General features: G+C 40.8%; 1 protein-coding gene across 1 annotated transcript in view; it reads right to left on the bottom strand.

Moving 5' to 3' along the window:
• Positions 1-1646: 1646 nt before the first annotated feature.
• The window catches only part of FYTTD1 (forty-two-three domain containing 1), a 13375-nt gene continuing 2873 nt past the window's right edge, over positions 1647-12148 (bottom strand). Inside the window, exons 3-10 of the mRNA XM_010716783.3 lie at positions 12011-12142; positions 9092-9237; positions 8016-8128; positions 6905-7001; positions 5907-5968; positions 5102-5176; positions 4205-4331; positions 1647-3206 (exon numbers count right to left, since the gene is read on the bottom strand). Of these exons, the coding sequence (XP_010715085.3) occupies positions 3111-3206; positions 4205-4331; positions 5102-5176; positions 5907-5968; positions 6905-7001; positions 8016-8128; positions 9092-9237; positions 12011-12142 (848 nt within the window). The 3' untranslated portion in view covers positions 1647-3110. The remainder of the gene's footprint in view (positions 3207-4204; positions 4332-5101; positions 5177-5906; positions 5969-6904; positions 7002-8015; positions 8129-9091; positions 9238-12010; positions 12143-12148) is intronic.

Genomic DNA, 12148 nt, shown 5'->3' with positions numbered 1-12148 from the left:
CGCGCAGGCGCAGGAGAGCCCGCCGACGGGGGCGAGAGCGCATGCGCGTGGCTTGACAGGGGGCGTGCAGCGCGCACGCGCGGCCGCAGGGTTTCCCTCCGTCCCTTAGCCGGCACCTGGTAACAAACGGCGGAAAGCGGCTATTGCGGAGCTTTTGTTTGTCAGTCGGTTCAGTAATCCGGCGTGCGAGCCGCGCACCTGCCTTCGACAACGGCTGCAGCGCCGGCAGTGTGGAAAAACTGCCAGGCGGTATGGGACGCTGCTGCTCAGTGCTCCGTCAGCAGCAAAGAAAGAATAAGGGAAAAAAAACGTGGATTTGTGAGCGAAGTGGAAAGTAGCAGCTGCGTGCTTTCCCATGGCAGCACCAAAGCTTACAAGGTGTTTGTAATGGACGTATCAGAGCTCAGTTTTGGATGGTGAAGTGTGAATCCAGGAGCTGGACCTTATGGGTCCCTTCCAGCTCAGGACATTCTGTGATTCTGTGGCTGTCAGTAAATGCCTGCTGTGCCACCACAAAGCAAGGAGCTGCTCAGATCGACGCGGCCACGTGGCTGAAGCTGGCGGCCACACGGCTCCCGTGCTGCAGGTGGTCGCTGAGCTGGGAGCACTCACCGGGCAGCACTTATCCGACACTTCCAGGCAGTGCTTTTTTCCTCCACACCAGTTAACGGCAGCATCGCTATTGCTTAATGCTGATTTGCCACCACGCTCACTGTAGAAGCTTGCTGCAGCCGCTTACCGGGCTGTTCACAGCCACCCTGCAACACAAAGCAGGGATTGCACGGACCCTGCATCAGTACGGCACGGCAAGGTGAGTACGCAGGTAGGTTAAGGTACCTAGTGTGATAAGCACACCACACCACGGGATTTGACAGTGCTGCTGGAAAACACATCCCTAATTCTTGTAAAGGCAAGGGAGCTTACACAGCACCACTGCAATAAGTGATTAATTGCAGGATATGGGCAATGAGTGCATGCCCTCTTTACATTACACTGCTTACTGTTACCTTCTTCATAACATTTAATAACAATTTGATCATTTACAACTCCTTAAGAAAGACACCAGAACGTTCATAAAACCAACGCGTTGCCCAAGCAGTTATAATAGGAACAAGACAGTATGAAACCTTTAACTTTTTTATTTGAAAAAAAAAAAATAATAACAGCTTCAGAATAGATCAAACTTCTTCAAAAAATACCAAAAGGTACAGTGTAAAGCATCTTCTCATTAAATACAAACTGGTATTTTTTGATGCATTGCATCAATGTTTTGCATCTACGTTGATGCAAAAGGATTTTTTTTTGTTGCATCCTGGCACATGGAAAATGTATACACTGAAACAGAATGAGCGACACCACGTTATCTACTCAAATTCTAACAGTGAGAATTTTTCAGAAAAAAATCCTATCAGTAATTAAGAAAAAACCACCTTAACACCATTACGCTCGGTTTGTTTCTGCTAAGGTATATTTGTAAACATCAAAAATAAGGGTTTAAGTACTATATAGCATCAAAGATTCATTCTGACTTAAAACTGCTGCATGATGAAAGCTCTTCTACAGACAATGCTTTTAAACATTACAGTCTCCAGTAAATGCAAGAGAACGTTGAATTTGAGATAAAAACGCAAGGAAACTGGTTTTGTAAGAAGTTCAGTGTAAACTCTTCAAGAAAAATAAAGGGAATTAAAACCACTCCAAACACCATAAATGTTTATGGATGCAGCAAGCTGACCATTCCTTCACCTGGCTGTACCTAAATTGCATTGCTGTAGAACAACATTCAGTTGATCGGATCCTGAGCTGGAAGCAGCTTTATCTGTATGTTCATTCTGAACAGGTGCCTCTTCTTAGGGATGACACAAACCAATACTGGCAATGACTCAGTTGTTACCGTCCTGCAAATTCAGACACACAAAGCCAAGCCTCACGTAAGTGTCCACGTGCTCCTGCTTTAATGCCTCACCTACACCGCTGGACTGTGGGCTTTCTCCCAGCAACATTCCCCACCTTCAGCCAGCTTCAAGATGCCTGACCACTATGAGCTTTACATCTCACCTCTCTTTGGTATATACAAACAGGCGCCATTGGGTTGCATGCTTCTGGCCATTTGCACAAAGCAGAGAAAAGCCTTCAGGGCAAGGTTTGCAAGATAAGGATCCTGTACCTGGGAGGGTAAGGAACTCTACCATACCACTGACCTTCTTGTGAACTGTTACATTTATTCCTATGAAATTACTTAAAAATGTAAGGTTATTGCCTTTAGTTTGAGGAAAAAAACAACAGCTTACAAAAGAAAGTAGTAAGCAATTGTTCAAGGAAAAAAATAGGAGACAAGACATACTCTATCTATCTGCAGACGATTCTAAAGATGTCCAGATATTCGTAGTATGAGTTACTTTCATATTGCCTGTGCAGTATTCTTCCAAAGTGACCTGGACCACTTTTAAAGGATAAGAGTAGAATAGTGTCCATCCCAATTTAATATTATGGGTCTCAACTAACGGCTTTATTTGTGAAAAAGAGGATGCAAAACATTAAGTCTTCAAGAAAGAAAGGAAAAAAAGTTGAACTTCAAAAGCACAGAGAAGTACAACCAATGCTCCCATGAAAAATGTTGCTACATCACTACCAAAGTATTCACGGACCGAGGCTCTGTGCCAAACTTCAGTCCAGAGGAACGTTTGTAGGCAGTCCCCAACACCATAAAATGGTAGTTGTAATGAAACACTGACACAATCTTTACTATAACGAGGTGTCAAAGAACAGATACTGAGTACTTTTAAACAAAACAAAAAACAACAAAAAAAAAAGCTTTTAACTTCATGTTTATATATTGATTGCAAGATGAACCAAAATCAGTGTTTGTCAACATCTGGGCAACTGAATCTGTTCCAACCGGGTAATGGTGTCACTTTAGCAAAACAGTTCCCATACTCTTCCCTCCAGCAAAGTGTCTTTTACTGTTCAAAGTAGAAGTAATAAAGATAGCTATTTCTGACACCATCTTAGCAAGAAGCCTGGAGAATTTCAGTGACTTATGTACTCTTCGGCCCACTTTTATCTCACTTTCTTAGGCAGGTGGGATCAGTGCTCATCCATCTGTCAGGTTAGCCCACTGTTACAAAACGGCTCCCTTTGTTCTGAGACAGCGCAGTTCTTTGTTCCTTCAGGATCCCAAAACGTTCGTTCAGTGTCATCCCTGTCTGGAAAAAAAGTTGAACTTTGTTTAGCCCCTCCTGGCACCACTGAAAAGTCAAGAGCTACCACTGCTTGGAATTCACTCATGATACACATTGTCAAGACTGACAGTCTCCTCAGAAAAATGTAGAAAAGTTAAACTGGGGACAGACAGACTGAAAAAGGACACTTTTACTGTGCACATTTCTCCCTACAGATTCTTTGCAACTCGAACAAATACAGCTGTTTAAGCACTAAGTAGATTCTCTCCAATTCATCCAGTTGAGGCTGCAGACTGAAGTCCAGACCAAAAGTTCAATAACTGTTCCAATGCAGTAGCAGACTATTTTTGGCATACTGCTTGTTCACAGAAGAAACAAATCCAGACCCGTGCCCTGACCCCACATAGTTTTCCTGCAGATGGCAGCAAGAAGCTGATTACAAGAACAGTCTCATCTTGTGGTCAACTTCTCCAGCATTCAACCTTCTGTCAGCCACTAGGAATTCCTTCAAAGACAACATTAAGATTTTTGCATCTAATTACTCATCTTTATTAAAACAGTGAACATTTTCTCATCTTTCAAGTGTTTATGTCATCATACTTGATTTTTTTCTTTTCCTTTCTTGTTTTAAATACCCCTAGGCACACAGCAAAAGTTGCTCTATAAATTAACTTCAGGATTCCATACAGGCTATGCCACCAACTGAAGCTCATCCCTGAATTACACGCATTAGTTGATTTAAGAACAGCAGGAACACCAGAAGGCTTTTAGAAACATTCAGCAATTTACATCCCATTTAAAGCACGTGGGCATGTAAGATATAAACCAGAGGAACAGGAACAGTGAGTTCAGGTACTTGCTTGAAGTTACAGTGCAAGTTAGTGGAAGAACTGGAAGTGGAAACAAGAAGTCACTAGTTCCCACTTTTTATCACCAGTGAGTCTAGGAAGAAAGTGTTTGGCTCACTAGATTTGATCTGCATTGAAACTACATCCACACTTAAGGAATGAAACTGCATTTACCTGCTTTCCAACACTATTAATATCAAACTGCAATGGAACCCCTTTGGGAATCTTCTTCTCTTCAGATTGGTCCCTCTTCATCAGAAATGGGGGCACAGGAGTACGAGTTAATCGCAATTTCTGGGAACTGTGAAAGAAGAAGATTAGACAGGACACAACAAACACGTGTTTTATGCAATGAAGCCTGACTGCAGATGGAACTATACATTTTTCATCAAGCCACTTGATTAGGCTGGCTAAAATAGCTGGAGAGCTCACATTCAAGAAGGCAGAAGTCAAGCAGAACTATAAAAGTGAACCATTTGTTACTATTATTAGAAAGCAAGCGCCTCAAAAGGAAGCAATTTTATCTTTCAATGACAAACCCATTACTCATGGTTAATTATTGTCATAAATTTATAAAATAAAAACTGGTACAGTCTTCCTTACAGACAAAATGCTACGAACAGCTTGTGAATCAACAGTAACTTCAATTCCACAAAGACAAATACAGCAATGCTTTCTTCAAACACAGTTCTCCCAGTATGGTTATTGATCAGGCAGAAACAATTACCATCACTCATCATCTAGATGCACATTCATTTTCATTCAGTCAAGGGAGCAAAATAGCCACAAAACAGCCTGAAATGGAAGCGGCAGACAAGGTGAAAAATCTACCAGTTCACCACTTTTCGACTCCATACACCAGTCCAAACCCCTGACTGGGAGGTGCCTTGTGAAAGCCAGCTGTGACATTACTCAAACACAGCTCAGAAATAATAAAGGGACACTCGGAAGTCTTCACAATAAGCTGTGGTTACCTTGAGGAAAGACTATCTGTAAGGAACTGGCTAAATGGCTCAGGAACAGCAATTTCAGTTACATTGAGAATGTTTGAGAACTATTTTTAAAACTCACATTGGGGTTATGATTGCTCCTGGGTTCTCAATGGACACAGTCAGAATCCCTCCACTCGTGGTAGAAGTTCGCCATCTAGTTTGAAAACACAGAAATCACTTACAAAAAAAAATTTGAGAAATTTCAGTCAGATTATCTCCAAGAGTTCTAAAACTCTTGCTAAAAAAGAATGTGCAAGCTTTAAAAATGTCAGCCAGTAAGACGACCACATGCAGCCTACAATCTTGGTTATTGATTCTTGTATCCATGTTATCTAAACTTATCAGGTGAACTCTAGATCCCATGCTGGCAAGGTGTACCAAAGCTGCAGTACTGACTGAAACGTTCACTTTAAGACATTCATGCTCCTTGCCACGGGTGAAGCCAAGTTAGTTTCTACTAGTTAATAGAAAATCCAAGAGATGACATACTGCAGTTCAGTGGCATATGCTGCTTACTCAGCCTGCTTTGTTACCAACAGCAAAACTGCAAAGAGCATATCAGGCTGTGAATGATAAGCAGTATGCACGAGTGGCAGATAGTAGTCTGTTCCTCGGAAGCTATCACCTTCCCCCTCAATCCTGCAAGCACCTTATGCAAACAAACTCCTCCTGGTTAAATTGGAAGACAATTGAGGAAACAACTGAGAAAAGTAGGAGGAGGATCACTGTCACTCAGTTGAGATGCCTACAGGTGAAAAACAAACAAACAAAAAAAACCAGAAAAAAAAATATATTACAAGAACAAGGAGCAGAAATTGGAACTAAATGGAGAACAGCAGTACAAACAAATAACCATACTGAAGTTTTCCAACTGGAATACTTACTGACGAGTTCTCTTTGCTGTCTGATTATCAAGATCTTCTGTTGGCTGCACTTGGGCCTGCACCTGAAATCACATCAATACAGACGCTGTATTTGCATACTGTTTCAACCATCATTGCAGCAGCTGGAGATAGAGCAGTCAAAAAACAGAAGTTGAAAGCTGTTTGTACAAGCAGGGCTTTACTTTCAAAGGGGCACAAAAATATCTGTCATATTACTTTTGCAAGACACTGGAAGGAAATCACCGTACGAACACAAAACATTTTCAACATAATCATTAATAAAATAACCAATAGAGATGGAAACACCTTTGAGAACTCCCTCAGGAAACACTTTATCAAGTTAAAATGTTAGCCATGTTTCTCTTGCTGACCTGGTATCATCTGATTACATGTTACATAATATCCAAAACACCTCTTAAGTTCCACTGCTATTTTAAATGAGTTTGGTATTGTTTTCTCCTGATCCTGCCCATAATTTTGCGATTCCTGTGAATGGAACTACCTACAGTCAAAACCACGGCAGATGCAGGATGAGGTCACAAATGAAAAATAAGAACACAGCTATCATTCACTGCACTCTCTAATTTCTTGCTTGTATTCAAAATAACTATGACTAGCTCATCTGTATGCAAAGGATCTCTTAATCAGGTTCTAAAACACTGCTCTATCATTTTGCTGAAGGTAACTGCTGAAAGCTGTCATTGCATTCTAACACTTGTAGGATGAAAAGGTAATAGCTTGCAACAGTCCTGAAATGGAGAAGTTCCACACCCTTCAAACAGCTCAGCAACACTGAAACAGGAAGTAAGACTCAATGGGCTACAACAACTGAAGAGAAGTACATTTCCCCAGAGGAACATGTTCCTCCTTAACAGTTTCTACTGTTTCTGAAGTTTCTACTCAGATTTGATGCTTAAACTTGATTTATTAATATCAGTGCTACAGGTTAGCTTAGAATTTGTGGCACAATACTGTCGTTTTCAGTGATGTGTTGTTACCTTCAATCCTCTTCGAAACAGGAAAGTTGCTTGACGAGTGTCTTTCTGCTGATTTAGTTTGTTTCCAATTCTGGCAAAAGCAGATGGCATGTTATTCCTGTAATATTTAAAAAGGTGGTTACTGAAGGTTTCCTAGACAGACAACATTTCAGAGAGACAACTATGAAGTACATCTGCAGAGCTGCCTCTCCATTTCAATTGTAATACGTTTCTCACTTCCCAGGAAGAAAACACACTCAAAAACATAGAAATATCTGGGACTGGACATTACAGACTCACAGAACCATTCAGGTTGGAAAAAACCTTTAAGATCACCAAGTCCACCACCAAACCGTTTACGCAAGCACCACACATCTCTTAGCCTGTACTGAGGGCCATGTTTTAGTGGAGATATTTCATGGTAGGTGGACGGTTTGAATGGATGATCTTGGAGGTCTTTACCAATCTTGGTGATTCTACAAAGTGCAGCAGCTGTCATCAGGAATCCTACTTCCCTGGTTATCAATTCTGCTTTATTTTGCTTGATATTCTCTAGCACTTTAAATGTTGCTTTTTAGATGGAAAAAAAAAAAAGAAAAAAGCTATGTTGATAACTGCAAACAAAGCTTTGTTTACAGTTTCCACAACAGTCACATAGCGAAAATTTCCACTGCAGAAACCAGTTTAGTTGCAGTTTATAGCAGACAAATCAATTCTGGCTCAAATAAATCTGCAGTCACGCCCATGAAACTGAAGGTGGCACCAGCTCCCACAAAAGACACAGATATTTAGAAAGTTCACTCAACTGTGGTTATCACTTTTAAGCAACAAAATCCACGGTGGCCGTTTTCACATAGGCTGCCTGTGATGATGTAAATGAAAGGAAATACCAGGTCCTCACAAATGCAGGTGATTCCCAAGTATTCTGCCCAGCAATAAATATCTGCCTTTGTATTAAGACCGTCTCACACTCAGCTTCCAGCTCTGCTAAACTTCATATGCATGTCAACATTCTTGACTGCATTACTACTCCCAGTTGTGACCATCTTCTCTTGGCCTCAGCGCTGTCACAGATGAGATTCTTTATGGAAAGCTGCCAAGAAGAATTTGGAAAGCAAACATGGTATTTTACCTCCTGCTTAGTGGGGCAGGTCTCCTGAGGGTTGGAATTTGTTTTCTCTGCATTTCAGTTTGCCTTCGCAAGTTTGGTTTCTTTTTCAGGATGGGATAATTCCGTTGTGTGTTCTTAAAAACAAGAAAACAGAATGCAGTGGGTATTTGTAATGTATACACTAACCATTAGTTAATAAACTGAAACACGTGTAGTGTAACTGCACGTGCTTAAACCATCTGTTCAGTATCATGTGAACATCAGACTGAGCTCTGTTGTGTACTACTGAAGATATCAATTATCTACAGAGTCTAAAATCTCTGCTCTTCCCAGCTCTGTCAGATGTCATGGTAACTGAGACTTCTTCAACTTTTGTTTACAAGCTACATATAGAACACACTCGGCTATGTCTATCTTTCAAAACACACTGTAACTTTTGAAATACCATCTACAGTTTTAAGAGTCATACATGCCCCTCGTTACCATGCAAAAAAAAAAAAAAAAGCACAGCTTATCAGTTACTTTTATTTTATCTCCCCATATAACCAACTAAATACATCCTCCATGCACCTTTACAATTGTTATTCTGCACAAATCCAAAAGCAATCCCTGTTCTACAAATCCAAACTACGTGGAGTAAGCAACAAAGCCCTGGAGGAATGCAGAACAGGAAGCACACAGAGAAGTATTTTGCAAAATTCATTTTTATGATAGGCATATGGTTAGCACGTGCACATCTGTGGGCTCACTGGTTTCCAACATAGTGACATAAACGACAAGAAATCCTAACAAAGGAGCTTTCCCTGTAAAAGCACAGTAACTTCCACTACATCTGCACAGAACATCTTTCTGCACTTGAATTTTCATGCCTTGCAATCTAATTAAGCATTCAAAAGCTTTCAAGCTTTGTCATTACCTTCAAAACAAACACCCCCATTTCACACAACACTGCATCAGATGCCTGCACAGTATAAAACAAGCATACTGGAATATATTTCAATAGCCTATGCTTTCCATTTCTAAACTGCTCTTACTTTCTGTGGAGTCAGGGTTACAAATAATGCAGTTACACAAACCAGTGGAAATGCATTAATTACCTTCTCACTAAGTGGCTGTCTGTTCAGAGGACTAATTCCTTTGTGTGAACCCATTGCTTTTTTGGCTGCCAAGCCAGTTATAACTCCATAAGGACGCTTCCTCCCTATAATCTTCTTTCTGTGTCCCAAATGATTTTTACCATAACCTGCAAAAAAAAAAAAGAAAAGAGTTCAAAAATTCCTACTGCCATAACAATTTTACTGTGTTAAAAGTGACACGCAGGTGATGCAAGTTATTTGGCTTCAAGCTTTGGAGCAGAAGCTGCCACTACATCCGGAGACAGTCTGGTCAGACAGTTATTTCAGTAAGTTGGGATCTAAACCTAGACAGTATTAACCAGCTTCTTGTATTTTTCTCTCCCTCTGCATTATTTATGTTCAAAATTTGTTACGTGACACATCTGCAGGAATAATTAAAGAGTCTTTCTGGCATAGGATACTACCAAATACTCTAAAACAGACCTTCATCAAATGCTGAACAACGCAAAACCAAAACAAGTAATTCAGCTCCCCGGCCATTCAGCAAATTTTAAATTAACAGTTTAATAAAGAAAATAAGGGGGATGGGTAAAGAACAACTTCCAACTTTGCTTATGTAGATTACTTGTTCCCTAGTCACGTCTTAAGAATAAAAGACCACAGCAAATAGTCCACAGAGCCATATTAAACAGTATACAAATTACATCATGTTTAAAGTGTTTTCAATTAGAAGTCTGCATGGCAGTCTGGAAAAGACTGAGAAACGACAGCAGCCTTTAGATATAAAAGGCTTGTGAGTCTGAGGTCTGTAGTGTAAACATCTCAAGACTCCAGTTACAAGGGTTTGGTTAACCCTGTCTGGAGCCATTTAGCTTCACGCTGTGTAAACAGACGGTGCCTCAGTTTTACCCTGAAGTCATCCCCTCTAGAACCCCAGACCGTAAGATAAATTTAGGACTAAGAAGATAGCTCTACAGCAAGAGACAGAGCTAAACTTGATATATGTGATGTTATGGCATTGATAACACATCTGTGCTTCTTCACTAGACAGGAACCACCGTAAGAAGCAAAGTCATTGATCAGAATGCAGCTTGGATAAATTTGGTCTTGAGAAAATTCTATGTAACCACACTGCGGACAGTTAGCAAACACTTCTCTATGAATAGAAGGGCTGAAAAACAGTTATTTAAGCTGCAAGGGACCTCACAAGCTCTCTGGACCAGGCTCTGCTCAATGAAATGACAACTTCAAAGTTAGCTCAGGCTGCACAGGGTTTTGTATGGTTGCATTCTGTATATCACCAAGGACAACTTTTATTCACATGAACAATGCTCTTCTCTCCGTTTCTTCCCACAAGAGCTGAAATGAGTCCCAGCTCAAGTTCTTTGCCTCCTTCCAGAGAGTTTGGCAGCCACTTTTAAAACCAGAGGGAATTGAATGCCGTTGAACTTCTGTGGTTTCTGTAGCTGTCCACTTCTCAGAGCAACTTCAATGGCAGTGGAGCAGCAGTAAATCTGCTTACTGGGTACAAGTAATAACTTAAATGCTCAGAAGAACTGCTTAATGAGACCTTTTGCTCAAAAACAACACAGGAGAGATTTGCTTCAATGGAAGGAAATGGATAGAAGGGAACAGTAACTTATTCACAATGTTTCAACACACAAAGGTAGCAATTTTGCAATAAGCTTGCCTTTTTCCTAGAATGAAAGCAGAAAAGGAGGGCAAGTTCCAAGAGATTAAAGTAACTGCCAAGACAGCTGTATTCTGAATTTTGCATTTGAAGCTCACGTTCTTCCTAAAACTCTACGTTGTGATATTTGCCTCTTTTGTGCCCTTCAGATCATGAACAATTGCATTTGGCAGCTGTGGTTGTAAACAGAAGCTTATGTTTGAAAGTCCACCGCTTAAACTCACAGTCACCCACGAATATTCTTCCCCTTGGCCTAACTGATGTAAAACACTTTCCTGTACTTCCAAGAATTTATCAAAGATGCACAGGTAAGTAACACTGCTATGCTGCCCTGTCTAAAGAGAAAAACTCCTCTGGAGCCCAGAGCTGCAAGATATTCCATAGGCTCTGAAGACATATGGGTCTAACTTGTTGAATATGAACTGCTGCTACAACAAACATTAAGCAGTGACGATGAAAACACGGGGATTACTGTGTGTGCACCAGTCTGATGTGCACGTGGTTTAAATCTATGCTACTAAGCAAGAAACTGCATGTCCTAACTTAAACGCTTCGTTAGCTGAGGAGATAACTTTCTGCATACAGCATCAAGCAGTGCTAAAAAGGTACTTTGCAAAACTCAACAGAAGAAAAAACAGACTTTATTTCTAGCAGATGACAGTCATGTATTGGACACATGGGAATCATTTTCAGAATGACTCCTGTTTATTGAAAAAACTGCAAGTTATTCAGGAAATCTCCAGTAAAGCTGTTCTTGTACACTTTTCCCCTCTTTACTCCCTGCCTATGTGATTCTCTCCCTGCTCTTGTAATCCACTGTAAAAACACAGGCTGAAGAAGGCTGATACGGTACTTCCTTTGCAACCCATAGTCTTAACAAGAAAAATGGACTCAAACACTCTTCACCATCCATTTGTAAGCCTCAGAGGCAGTGCTGCAGACTGCAGGTACAACTATTTTTGTGACTTCTGAATCACAAGCAGCAGAATTCTACCCAGCGTACATAAATATGCTGGCTCTTTTACACAAAGCTCTAAGGTGTGGCAAGGCTTCTGCATTTCCTAATACAAGGGCTTTAGCACAAGCACTCTTTCTATCCATTTCTGAAAGGGGACAAAATATCAACACAATTTCTGAAGCTACATCCATATATCAGAATGCATGCAGATCCTTCCTTTAACCGAGAGCGTCCATCAAGTGCCTAAGTTCTGTACTGGCCTGACAAGTCACAGCATATTGCCTACACCCACCTTTCTGCTGTTGGATCCCCCACCTGGAGCCTGGCGTCCTGAATTGCTGAGTTCGATTCTGCTGAAGTCCTCTTTTCATTTTGGGGGAATACTGCTTCCTCTCTTCTTTCTTGTTCAGTTTAATTATATCATCTGTAA

Source organism: Meleagris gallopavo, chromosome 11 (assembly GCF_000146605.3).
Source record: "Meleagris gallopavo isolate NT-WF06-2002-E0010 breed Aviagen turkey brand Nicholas breeding stock chromosome 11, Turkey_5.1, whole genome shotgun sequence".
In the NCBI taxonomy this organism is placed as follows: domain Eukaryota; kingdom Metazoa; phylum Chordata; class Aves; order Galliformes; family Phasianidae; genus Meleagris; species Meleagris gallopavo.
The sequence above is the reverse complement of the archived record's forward strand: the minus strand, read 5'-3'. Positions and strand labels throughout refer to the sequence as shown.